Genomic DNA, 13,548 nt, shown 5'->3' on the forward strand with positions numbered 1-13,548 from the left:
GCAGCTTTATCGAGATGCGTTACGAAAATGAATTAATTAAATTTTCGGATAAGAAATAGAAAAGAAAATCAATAAATTGTTTGTTGGGGAAATATGAGTTAAGAATAGAAGATACGAGTGAGAAATATCGATGATGTGGATAATGTAATATAAAAAGTAAAGAAATATAATAGAAAAAATGAGCGGAAAAATAGAAATAGGAGAGAACGAGTAGTGTATCAAGGATATACTATGTTTCCAAAAATTCTAGCATTCAGATTATATTGCGCCAAGGCTTTGACAGTGACGATGGATAGAGATTTTGAGGTCGTGTTGCTTAGGAAGAGAGGTCATCCTAAGAAGGTGAAGCCAAGAGACAGGAAAAAGGAGGAGCAAGCCGCTTTGATTGAAGAAGATTTTGGAGTAATGAAGAAGATTGTGTCTACTCCTCTTGCTTTGGAGGAGAATGAGTTGATAGTTGTTTCATTGGGGTTTCGTGAACCTCAAGGTGTTATGACTAAAGTGAGGAGAGTCTTAGCGTTGGGTATTAGGTCGGGGTTGACCTTTGATTGTTTAGATGAAGTAACGATATCAGGCATAACAACTAACATCGCGAAAACAACCCATTCTTCCAGCTCTCCTAGGCTCTCGCAACATCAACATTCATCTTCAGAGTTCCATTCGATGGAGGCTTCTAAGTTCTGTCCGAAGAAGGACCAGAGACATGGTGATTCTAGCTAGCAAGAGATCGAGCAGCCTGAAACTCCTGAAGCTCCACAATTGCAAAATGAGAACTCATATAAAATATACATTTTAAGGTGACATAGTACTTAAACGGTAAACACACAATGTATATTTATGGATAATACCTAAAATATGATTCTTGATGCAATATAGGTTATATTCTGCCTTCTCTCCCTTGTTGTCTCGACCTAGGTTCCCTAAGGTGGCCGCCGCGCCGCCCCTGTGCGCGGTGGCAACCCGCCGTCCAATCTAGCCTTCCGTTTTAGCCCATTTCTCCTTTTCTCTGGCCTTTTTGAGATCCGGTGACCTTGGCTTCTGCAGCTTATGACCTCTCGTTTTGGTTCTGCCTTCAAATAAAGCGTTGTCAGCCGTCCTCTGTTGCTCCTCCTTCCTCTCTAGGCGGAAATTCTCCCGGTCTGGCTTCATCTCCCCGCGCGGTTCCGTCCTTCCATGGGCAGATGCGGCGTCGTTGTGCCTTCTTCGATGCGTAGCTTCAGCAAGTTCCGTTGGAGTGCCGACGTTCGAGATCTGGGGAGCCTGTTCTGGCGTCGTAGAGGTGTTCAGGGGAGGTGGCTTGGCCGGTGGTCTCAATCTGTCACTTTTTGCTCTGCTTGATGTGCCTGTTTCGTCGATCTTGCTGTTTCATGGGTTTCTTCGCCTTCAATTACGCCTTCAAGGGTCTCTCCTGGCTCTGTCCGTCGTTGCTGGCTTGCTTCTTCTTCACGAGTGTGGTGGATTTGGTGGTTTTGGGGTTTTGTGGTGTTTTAGGTTTTTTATCACGACGCTTGATGTTGGGTTGTTGTGTCGCTACGGTGGCAGTGCATGTGGATTGAGATTGAAGGTGGTGGCTGTTGGTGTCGGTTGGGGTTTTTACTCCTCGGTTTGTTCATCTTCGTTTGGATATGGTATTTTGGGTTCTATTGCAGGTCTTGACGGTGGTGTATCGGTGGAGTACTGGGTTGAACACTTCCTTTGCTGTGTGAGTCAAGTCAAGGGTGTTGAGTCACTGGTGAAGGTGGGTCGCTGGCTTTGTCGGGGCTGCTGGCTGCTACTTGCTGTTATTTTATCTTTCCCTTTTTTTTCCTGTTGGTTGTTTTGGGTCTCAACTCTAAGACATTTGTTGGGTTTTGTAGTTGGGTGTTTTAGTCTGTTCAGCTGGATTGGGTCTTTGTTTCTCAAACGAGGACCTATCCTTGTCGGGTAGACATCAGGTTTATGGTTTGGCGTTTTTGTATGGAGTTTAGTGGTTTCTTTGAGGTTTTTGTTGTATTGGCTGAGTTGGTCACTGCACCCATGTTGAGAGGAGATATTTCTCAACTTCTTTTTATATATATCTATATTTTATTTTTGGAAAAAATACCTAAAATATATTTAAATCAATTTAGAATAACTAGATTTAAAGTAAATATAAACTAATTTTTTTCTCCTACAAAAAAACAAAGAAAGGAAATTAAGAAACTACAAAAGAGTCCCTCAGGAGGAGGTTTTGAAGCTCCATCTAAGGTTGCTCAATCAAGACACGAGCCACACCCGATTGCATCTTCCCTTTTTTGGCCAAAAAGTCCGCCACACGGTTGCACTCTCACCATTGCCACCTAAGCTCCACCGCTCATTTTTGTTCACAACATCCTTGATTTTATGTAGAATTAGCATAAAGCACCGATTCGCGTCATTCTGAGACTAAAATAGATAATATTTATATAACTTAATAGTAATAAATTTATATAATTTTCTACCTTTTATATAACCAATCAAAATCATATCTTCTTAATGCATTCAATATTAATATGACTACTAATTCATACAATATGTATTTTCAAAATAAAAAACACATTCAATTCTAAGAATTCTAATTTGAGATTTGATAAATTAGTTACACAATAAATGCATACTCAATTTGGAGAATTCAAAAATGCCAGTAAAAAAAGTCAATGTTCTTTTTTCCAAATCCGAATACCATTTTTAATATAAATAATTAAATTTTGATAACAATAATAGACACGAGTATAGAAATAATAACAACTTTAAAGTTCAATATTCTTGGCTAAATTTGGAGCAAGCCATAATAACAACTTGATGACTATTAATCACCCTCTAGAGGGATGAGTTTTCTATTGTTGGCGGATGTCATGGGAGTCGCCTTAGTGAGACTTTAGTTTTCTTTTCTTTTCATGTACTGCTACAAAAACAATAAATATATGTGTTTGTATGTGTGTCAAAACTCAAAAGTATTCGACCAATAAATTTAAAAACATTTCTTCATGCAAAAAAATGTCCATGTCATTGTCCTAACTATTTGGTATTAAAAAAAAGTGTCATTTGAAGATACTGCATTGGTGATATCGATGATCGAGGGACATACAGCCAGCACCTTTTTCCTATGACGAACGAATCATTCACAAATCACACTTCATAAATTGTGCGATAAGAAACACAAAAATAAAAATAAAAATGTGAAAATGAGATTTGATAGAAAACGAAATGTTCCCATTATAAATTGTTCACACTTCACACTCTAGAGTCAGGCAAATAGCTCACGGAAGTCTTCCCTTCCTGCATTCACAATTCATTGCATTTTAGGTTCCAGTTTGGGTTCAAATTTCTGCAAATTTGCTCACTTCCTGCATTTTAGTGCGAAAAATGGGAAGTGAATGTTGTCATGCTCTACACATATTCTTCTTCCCTTTCCCTGCTCCTGGTCATATAATCCCAACTGTTGACATGGCCAAATTATTTGCTTCAAAGGGTGTCAAAGCCACCATAATCACCACACCCCTCAACGCAATTCTCATCTCCAAAGCCATAGAAAAATCCAAAACTAGTAGCAACCTTATTCATATCCAAACCATAGGGTTCCCTTGTGAAGATGCTGGTTTACCAAAAGGGTGTGAAAATATTGACTCACTCCCTTCACCAGAGTTTTTTCCAACCTTCTTTATTGCTACTAAGATGTTACAAGACCCCCTTGAGACACTTTTGCTTCAGCAACACCCAGATTGTGTAATTGCTGATATGTTTTTCCCATGGGCAACTGATTCTGCTGCCAAATTTGGGATTCCCAGGCTTGTGTTCCATGGGACTAGTTTCATTTCTCTGTGTGCAACTGAATGTATGAGACTCTACAAGCCTTGGAAGAATGTTTCTTCTGATACTGAAACCTTTGTGATCCCTGAACTCCCTGGTGAGATCAAATTGACAAGGTTGCAACTGCCGCCTTTTCCGATTAACGATGAGAAACCATCAGAATTTGCTAGTTTGTTGGAAGAAGCAAAGGAATCAGAATTGAGGAGCTTTGGGGTGGTTGTTAACAGTTTTCATGAGCTTGAAGAGGTATATGCAGATCATTACAGGAAGGTACTTGGGAGAAAAGCATGGCACATTGGTCCTCTTTCTCTAATTTGTAATAGGGACATGGAAGAGAAAGCAAACAGAGGAAAGGAAGTGACTATTGATGAGCACGAGTGTTTAAAATGGCTTGACACGAAGAAACCCAATTCTGTTGTTTATATTTGCTTTGGAAGCATGCTTAGCTTTTCCTCTTCTCAACTCAGAGAAATTGCTGTGGGCCTCGACGCCTCGGGGAAGCAATTTCTCTGGGTTGTGAGGAAAAGCAAAAGCGAACAAAAAGTGGGCGAGGAGTGGCTACCTGAAGACTTTGAAAAGAGATTGGAAGGTAAGGGACTAATTATAAGAGGTTGGGCGCCTCAAGTGTTGATTCTTGAACACGAAGCGATTGGCGCGTTCGTGACTCATTGTGGATGGAATTCGACATTGGAAGGAGTGGCTGCCGGGGTGCCAATGGTGACTTGGCCTATTGCGGCGGAGCAATTTTACAATGAGAAGTTGGTAACTGAGGTGCTTAAAATTGGGGTGCCTGTTGGAGCTAAGAAATGGGGGAGGATGGTGTTGGAAGGGGATGGTGTTAAAAGCGATGCGGTGGAGAAGGGTGTGAAGAGGATAATGGAAGGGGAAGAAGCAGAGGAAATGAGGAACAGGGTGAAGGTGCTTTCACAGCAAGCTCAGTGGGCTGTGGAAGAAGGAGGGTCATCTTACTCAGATTTGAATGCTTTGATTGAGGAGTTGGGTATGCTTAGACAGTAATTGAAATACCCCACCACAGCAGCACTATGCATATGTAATGTGATGTGTGTTTCCTCCAATTATGTCTGCTTTGTTATCTAGATTTCAATGATTTGAGCTAATTTCAAGGATTCTAGATTACAATTTGCTTAATGCACAAACATATCATACTATCCTACCACCAAACTCATAGATAATTAACACGAGATTATTCTAGTTTAAGTAAATTTTTAATTTAAGTCCTTATGAATGCAACTGCGTTAAATACTTTGTAAAGAGAGTTTTGTCATACATAAAAGACATAAAACTCAAATGAAATTGTTTCACTGCAAGAATACATGTGCTTGTGGTTCAAGAATAAAAATTATACTAGACTAAAATAACTTCACGCAGTTGAATTTCTAAGGTAATTACATATATAACTAAAGTAATTACATAGAGTCGTCCACGATTGACTCCACTATTACTATCCATAGGTTGGATATATTTTGATGATAAACTAAAAAAGAGTTGAGACTTACGAAAATCTAACAAGCTCTTTGGAGGCTCAATCTCAACATATGATGTACTTTGATGATCAGGGACGTTTAGGACAGGAGTGTCCGCGTGTCGGCTACACATGTGACATTAGCACACAAAAACACGCATGTGATATGTGTTGGAAGTGTCCGATAAAAAATTAATTTTTCGTCTTTGATACAATTTGGACAAAACCTGAACATTAAGCCGATACTCTTTCATGACTAGACATCTAAAATGTATGAGGTTTGTGTTCTTGAAAGTTTTGTTTTTTGTTCCATCTAAAATTGTCTTTCTGTTTTTTCCCATTTGTTTTGTGTTTCGTTAACTATATGTTCACATAAGTTTCTCTCATTCTTGTGATTTTAACTGATTTGTTTAAACTTTGAACCTTTCTTTGTGCAGGTGCTCTGGCAGATATACATCGGGATTTGCTGGCCGCACTGCAGGTTGAAGATGGACAAACTACGGATGAGGAGGGTGATCAAGGGGACGAGGTCCCCGGAGATGAACAACAGGTAGAGGGGCAAGAAGCGGGAGCTCAGTCGGTCCCCGATCCCGAGCGTGTGGAAGGGACCGTTAAAGGAGGGACGTCGAGGACTGCGGACGCTCGGGAGAAGATCTGGACGGAAGGTGTTCAGGGTGCTGGTTCCTCCCCGAAAGGTGCTATCTCGGGGGACCTAGGCTATGTTCCCGTCCGCGAGGAGGGGGAATCGTCTGATGAAGACGTAGCGGCTCGAGACCCTGCCATAAAGAGGCGTCGCGTGGAGCTCAACCGATCCAACCTCCAAGGTGAAGGGCAGAGCTCTAAAGCGAAACGGGTGGAGCCTGTCAACGTGGTGGCCCCTCCAAGGGTCATATCGATGTGGGGTCCTAGGGCGGCCAACTACGAGGAGCATCTGGAGCAGATCGTCGATCTGGTGCTGACTGAGAGCGACCAGAAGTACTTGGGTGATCAAGAACCCTACAGACTCCTGAACTATGCCCTCCGAGGTTCGCTCAAGATTGCTTCCGCTGTTCGGTACCTCCAGCTGTCGACCCTGCCAGAATTGGAAGAACTTAGAGCGAAGAAGGAGGAGGACGGCCGGTTGATAGCGTCCATGAGTGAGGAGCTGGAGGCGGGGTGCACCACGATCGAGGAGCTGGGCAAAGTGCTGAACACCGTGAAGGCCGAGAATGAGCAGGTGAAGAAGAAGGTGTCGGTCGGGGATGCAGCTCTTCAGGACTTGGGGACCAAGCTGAAACTAGTCGAGGAGGGGGCCGTGACCGGGGCAGCTCAATTGAAGAAGGCGGAGCAAGATCTGGCAGGAGAGAAGGCTGCTCGTCTCCTGGAGCTTGATCAGATTACTGCTCTGAAGAAAGAAAAAAGTGAGCTCGAAGCCAAGGTCGCCTCTCTGAACGCTGATAAGAAAAAGTTGGCGGCTACCGTGTCGAAGATCAACAAGGCCTCTTTCAACAATGCGGTGAGCCAGCTCTCGGTTGTTAACCCGGGTTTGGATATTGTCCCGGTTAGTTATCGAAAGGTGGTCTCCGGGGGGCGGATTGGAACGGTGGATTACAAGGGAAACTTTACCCCGACTTTCCCGGCGGAGAAGGCTCCTTGAAGGAATTTTTTTTATGTTTTTTGTCTAAGTGTTTTGTGTCCTTTTGGACGATTGTAAAAGCTCCAGTTTAATGAACGTTTTGTATTTTATTTTTTTGGTAATGTTGATAATATCCCTGTTCGGTGTATTTTATTTTTGACATGTGCTATTTAGTGTGCCCGGTTGGGTCTTTACATTATCGTGCCCTGAGGGTCTTTTGGTATCTTGCCCGGCTGGGTCTTTTAATTATTGCGCCCGGTGGGTCTTTTAGTTATCGTACCCGGTGGGTCTTTTAATTATTGCGCCCGGTGGGTCTTTTAGTTATCGTGCCCGATGGGTCTTTTAATTATTGCGCCCGGTGGGTCTTTTAGTTATCGTGCCCGGTGGGTCTTTTAATTTTCGTGCCCGGTGGGTCTTTTAACTTTCGTGCCCGGTGGGTCTTTCAGACGTTTGTAGTGCCGGCTTTCGTAAGAAAACATTTAAACAAAACATTCCTTCTCGTCTCTTCATAAAAAAGCACAAGTTTTTCTTTTACGTACAAGAGGAAGACTGGGAACAGACCCTTGATTCGATTTCCGCCGGAATGAATGCCTCAGTCCCGAAAGTTAGGCGGAAAGGGCTCTCCCCAGTAGTGAAGTGTGGGGTGGTGCGGTATGCCCATAGGACGTGGTCGAGTTGTTCTGCCTAGTTGCCCTTAGCGTCGTCCAGCCTCTTCTTGAGTCCTCTGAGAATGACTCGGTTTGCGGCTTCTGCTTGCCCGTTCGTTTGGGGGTGTTCCACTGAAGTGAAGCGTTGTTTGATGTGTAGCCCGCCTACCAGTTCCCTGAATCCTTTGGAGGTAAACTGGATGTCATTGTCGGTAATTAGGACTCTAGGTACCCCGAACCTCCTGAAAACGTTTCGGTAAAATAAGCGTTGTATGCGGGCAGAGGTGATTGTGGCGAGGGGCTCCGCCTCAATCCACTTGGTGAAGTAGTCCACTGCGACTACTAAGTGCTTCAGCTGTCCAGGGGCGGTATCGAAGGGTCCTAGAAGGTCCATCCTCCATTGGTGGAAAGGCCAAGGGGAGACCAGAGACGAGAGCCGCTCCGGAGGGGCTAGGCGAAGATCAACATGCCTTTGACACGGGTCGCATTGCTTGACGTGGTTTGCGGCATCCTTCTCCAGAGTGGGCCAGAAATAGCCGGCTCGGAGCACTTTCCTTGCCAGCGATCGTCCTCCGGGGTGATGTCCACAGCTACCCTCATGGATTTCTGCGAGGACGTAGTCTGCTCGTTCCTTTGACAGGCACTTGAGCAGTTGGGTGGAGAACCCTCTCTTAAAGAGGTCATCGTTGATAATGGTGTACCAGGACGCGCACCTAGTTAGCTTCTTGGCCTCAGCTCTACTAGGTGGTAGCCAACCCGTTGTGAGGTGCTTGACGATAGGGGTCCTCCAGTCTTCGTCCGTGTTGATGCTCATGGTGCTGAGTTCAGTCGGACGATTGGGGTCTGCGACGTAAGGTAGGGCTAGTGTTCCTTGGATAATCGTCCGTTCAGCCCGGGTTTCGCGGTGCTCGCCAGCTTGGCCAAGGTGTCTGCTCGGTCGTTCTAAGCTCTTGGGACATGGCGGAACTCCACCTTTCGAAATGCTGTGGCGAGCCGCTTCAGGTGAGAGAGGTATTGTTCCAGAATGGGATCCTTGGCCTGGGCTTCGCCGTTGGCTTCGGAGACCACCATAAGGGAGTCACAGCAGACGAGTATGTCCTGCGCTCCTAGGTCCCGAGCAGTTACTAAGCCAGCTATGCAGGCTTCGTATTCGGCTTGGTTGTTGGTGGTTGGGAAATTGAAGCGCAGTGACTGTTCTACTACCATCCCGGTATTGCTTTGGAGGACGATCCCGGCGCCGCCCCCTTCCTTGTTGCTCGAGCCGTCGACATGGATGACCCAAGAGATCTCTGGAGGGGGATCTTCGTCGTCCGTGAGCTCTACCAGGAAATCTGCTAGGACTTGTGCCTTGATCGCGCGCCTGGGCTCGTACTGGATATCGTGCTCGGAAAACTCGATTGACCAGCTTACCATTCGCCCGACCAATTCTGGCTTGTGTAGGACTTGTCTGACTGGCTGGTCTGTGCGAACTATGATGCGGCGGGATTGGAAGTACCTTCTGAGGAGTCTGGCTGTGGTCAGGAGGGCGAGTGCTACTTTCTCGAGCATTTGGTACCGGAGTTCCGCTCCTTTAAGCGAACGGCTGACGAAGTAGACGGGCAGCTGGACTTCAGACTCTTCTCTTACCAGTACGGAGCTCACGACTTTGTCTCGTACGGCCAGGTATAGGTACAAAGGCTGCCCCTGTTTTGGACTAGACAGGATCAGCGGAGAGGTGAGAATTTCCTTCAGTCGGGAGAAAGCCTGTCGGCCTCATCTGACCAAGTGAAGTTCGCTCCCTTCTTTAGTAGGGTATAAAGTGGCAGGGCTCGTAGGGCGGCCTTGGGGAGGAACCTGCCGATTGCGACCATCCGTCCCGCCAACTGTTGGACTTCCTTGACCGTTCGGGGGCTTTTCATGTTCATGATGGCCTGACACTTCTCAGGGTTTAGCTCGATCCCGCGACTTGTGAGCATGTATCCGAGGAATTTCCCGCTTTTGACTCCGAAGGTACACTTGTCCGGGTTGAGGCGCATGTTGTGCTTCTTTAGTTGCTCGAAGACGACCGCGAGATCGGTCGCGTGATCGCCTCCCTTGGGTGTCTTCACGATGATGTCGTCTATGTAGAGTTCGACGGACTTCCCTATAAGTGCCCCAAAAATCTTGGTCATCATCCGTTGGTAAGTGGCCACCCCGTTTTTTAGGCCGAACGGGAGCATAGTGTAGCAGTACGTCCCTCGGTCAGTTATGAAAGCCGTCTTTTCTTCATCTTCTCGGTGCATAGGGATCTGGTTGTACCCGGAATACGCGTCCATGAGGGACAAGTACTCGTATCCCGAGGAGTTGTCTACCAAGGCATCGATGCTGGGAAGGGGGAAGGGGTCCTTCGGGCATGCTTTGTTTAGGTTGGTGTAGTCGACGCACATCCTCCACTTCCCATTAGATTTTTTCACCAGGACAACGTTCGAAAGCCAAGTGGTGTACTTGACTTCGCGGATGATCCCGGCCTGAAGTAGTTCGGTAGTCTGCTTTTTGATCGCTTCCTGCTTCTCCGCGCTCATCTGTCTCTTCTTCTGGGCAACTGGCTTGAACTTCCGGTCGACTGATAGCTTGTGGTTGCAGAACGCTGGGTCGATGCCTGGCATATCAGCGGACGACCAAGCGAATAAACGTCCATTACTTTTCAGAAGACTTTCCAGTCGGGTGGACAAGTCCTTTGGGAGGTCACGTGCCAATTTCGTGACTTGCTCGGGTCTGGGGCCGATCTGGAGGGACCGGGCCTCTCCGTCGGGCTTGAGGCGTTGATCGTCTCTGGACTGGTCCTGTAACATCCCAATCTGACGACCGGGCGTCACAGGCCCACCAACTTCCGCTTGGTTCGTCCCCGAACCACACCGTATTGGGAGAGGTCGGCTCTGATACCATTTGTAACATCCCAATCTGACGACTGGTCTCACGGTAACAACACGAGTCTTTTCAGCGCGCTTTGTCCTCACTTGCGCGCTTCCCGGGAAAACTTCTCAGGAGGTCACCCATCATAATATTGCTCCAAGGCTAGCACACTTAACCATGGAGTTCTTATGAGTTGGGCTCCCGGAAAAAAGTTGCAACTTGTTGTTATGGGTAGTACAATCAAATCATATATGCCATCCTCAATTGTTTAGTCCATCCCTACACAGTCTCGGAATACCTCTTGTTCGGGTGTGAGATCGGTTCATTCATGTGCCCCTCCGCCTAGAAGCCTGCCAGGAGCCGCTCCTTGTCCGTGCCTCACTGCACTGACGATCACTCCCCGCCCTCGTCGGCCCCGGGCGTCACAGGCCCACCAACTTCCGCTTGGTTCGTCCCCGAACCACACCGTACTAGGAGAGGTCGGCTCTGATACCATTTGTAACATCCCAATCTGACGACTGGCCTCACGGTAACAACACGAGTCTTTTCAGCGCGCTTTGTCCTCACTTGCGCGCTTCCCGGGAAAACTTCCCAGGAGGTCACCCATCATAATATTGCTCCAAGGCTAGCACACTTAACCATGGAGTTCTTATGAGTTGGGCTCCCGAAAAGAAGTTGCAACTTGTTGTTATGGGTAGTACAATCAATTAATATATGTCATCCTCAACTGTTTAGTCCATCCCTACACAGTCTCGGAATACCTCTTGTTCGAGTGTGAGATCGGTTCATTCATGTGCCCCTCCGCCTAGAAGCCTGCCAGGAGCTGCTCCTTGTCCGTGCCTCACTGCACCGGCGATCACTCCCCGCTCTCGTCGGCCCCGGGCGTCACAGGTCCACCCTTGGGTCGATGTCAGTCAAGCAGGCTCCTGCGCGGAGATGGAAGCTTTCAAATCTTTTCCCCAGGTCGGGCTTCTTCCTTTTGCGGTCCTCTCTGGCCATCCTGCAGCTGGAGTTGTAACATCCTCTGGCCATGGTTAGGTTTCCGCGTACGAAAACCGCCCTGCCGGCCCATGGGTACTTCAGCATCAGGTGGTGGGTGGAAATGATGGCTCGGTAGACGTTGAGGCTTGGTCTACCAATGATGGCGTTGTACGCTGTTGGGCATTCCACCACCAAGAATCGGTCCTTCATAGTCCTGCAAACATCAGGGTCTCCTAGGGAGAGGTATGTATCAAAATATCCCAAGAGAAGAACTCTGTCCCCAGTGAACCCGACCAGGTCGTGGTCGTAGGGGATCAGGTCTTTCACAGACAGGCCTAGGCTCTTATAAGCGTCATAAAACATAATGTTAGCGGAACTACCTGTGTCAATGAGGATTCTTCTGATCTTACCGTTTGCAATGAGAGCTTCGACGACGATCGGGTCGTCTTCTTCGCCGGTGTCCGCGCCGTAGTCATCCTCAGTGAAGGTGATGGACACCTTCTGTTGGGGTGGGCGGATGGAACCATGGCGGGGCCGTCCTGCGACTGACATGATAACTTTAGTACTCCTCTTCCGACTGTTGTTCGAAAGGTCCACCGGCGGCCCAACCTCCAGGTATGGAACCAACACTGACTAGGTTAGTCCCGTGGTGCCTCCATATTTCATCTTGGCCATGCCGATCGGGGCTTTTGCGTCGGTTAGGACTTCTGCGCCGATTGGGGCTTCTGCGACGATCGGGGCTTCTGCGACGATCGGGACTTCTGTTTCGCGGAGGAGTTCGAGCTCGGCTCCTTGGCGGGGTTCGTGCCCGAACTCTTGGCAGGGTGGGAGACCTTCTTGGAAGGGGTGAACGGGGACGAGGGAGGTCGCCCGGGGAGAGGGCGACGTACTTTGATAGTCTCCCGATTCTGACTAGTTCTTCGACTTTGTCCTTCAGGTTCAGGCACTCATCAGTGTTGTGACCGGGGCTGTCATGGAATTCGCAGAATCTTTTTTAGTCCAGCTTATCCCCCCGCGTAAGCAGGGGAGGGGGCTTGTCCCTGAGGTCGATGGAGGCTCTTTCTCGCAAGATGCGGGAAAGGGAAGAGTTCAGGGAAAAGTTCAGGGGGGGTGTAGCTGTTGAACTTCTTTCGCTTTGGTTTCTTGTCCTCTTGGTTCTTGCGGCGGGTCTCTCGATCACGCTTCGTTTCGACAAGGTCTATGGCTTTCTCAGGGGCCCTATGAGTAGGGTTTTGATTGGTTGACCTCAATGTTGCTGCTTCTTCCATGTTGATGTACTTCTCGGACCGGACTTGAAATTTCTCCAGCGTCTTTGCTTTCTTCCCATTTAGGGAAGTCAAGAAAGGGCCCGGTCGGAGCGCTTGTCGTACCAGGATCAGACGGACTTGGGGAAGCAGGTCTGGAATGTCTCTCGCCTCCTTGTTGAAGCGATTAAGGAAAACCTTCAGAGATTCCTTCTCGCCCTGCTTAATCAAGGCCAAGGTCTCCTCTGATTTCGGAATATTCCTCAACGAGGAGTACTGAGACAGGAAGTTTGACATGACTCCTTCCCAGCTGTGAATGGAGTTGTTGGGGAGGTTCTGGAACCAGTTCATTGGGCCCTTCCCCAGACTCATCGGAAAGCAGCGGCAGTAGATCGGGTCGCTGTCTCCTGCGTACTACATGGCTCCCACGAAGAAGTTGATATGCTCAGTCGGGTCGGAGTCGCCCTCGTAGAGTTTCATTTTGGGTCTTGACCATCCTGGGGGGAACGGAGTTGCCATGATGTAAGGGGAGAGCGGGCCGCTGATCGTCTGAGGTAGGGTAACAATGGCGTTGTGCGGCCGAATAGGATCCCGGGGCGGCTCCCAGACGGAAACGGGGCTCCTTCTTCCCGAAAAGCTCCTCTGAGGGGAGTGGTGCCTGCGGTGGTGGGAGGGTTGGTTTACCGCCCTTTCCATGGTCTGCTCGTGGCGATAGTCGTCTTGGTAGTTGGAAGGGGGGAAAGGTCTCCTGCTCGTTTCTCCCTCTTGCGAGAACGTCGGATTAAGTCTCGAGCGCTCCTCTTGTTCCTCTAGCTGGTGAAGGCGTGCTCGGAGTGCGCGGATCTCTTCTCGAGTGTTGCGGGTCTGGACATTGCGTTCCTGCTCTAGCCCTTGAGGGTG

At 47.8% G+C, this 13,548-nt stretch overlaps 2 protein-coding genes across 2 annotated transcripts; one reads left to right on the forward strand and one right to left on the reverse strand.

Moving 5' to 3' along the window:
• The first annotated feature begins 3,228 nt into the window (after positions 1-3,228).
• On the forward strand, positions 3,229-4,981 carry LOC130714884 (scopoletin glucosyltransferase-like). Its single transcript, XM_057564857.1, has one exon. It carries the CDS (start codon positions 3,364-3,366, stop codon positions 4,822-4,824), a length of 1,461 nt encoding a protein of 486 aa, XP_057420840.1. The 5' UTR covers positions 3,229-3,363; the 3' UTR covers positions 4,825-4,981.
• Positions 4,982-12,408: 7,427 nt separating this feature from the next.
• On the reverse strand, positions 12,409-12,999 carry LOC130712259 (uncharacterized). The gene has a single exon (XM_057562092.1). It carries the CDS (start codon positions 12,997-12,999, stop codon positions 12,409-12,411), a length of 591 nt encoding a protein of 196 aa, XP_057418075.1.
• Between the last annotated feature and the right edge of the window lie 549 nt (positions 13,000-13,548).

Source organism: Lotus japonicus, chromosome 4 (genome assembly GCF_012489685.1).
Source record: "Lotus japonicus ecotype B-129 chromosome 4, LjGifu_v1.2".
Taxonomy (NCBI): Eukaryota; Viridiplantae; Streptophyta; class Magnoliopsida; order Fabales; family Fabaceae; genus Lotus; species Lotus japonicus.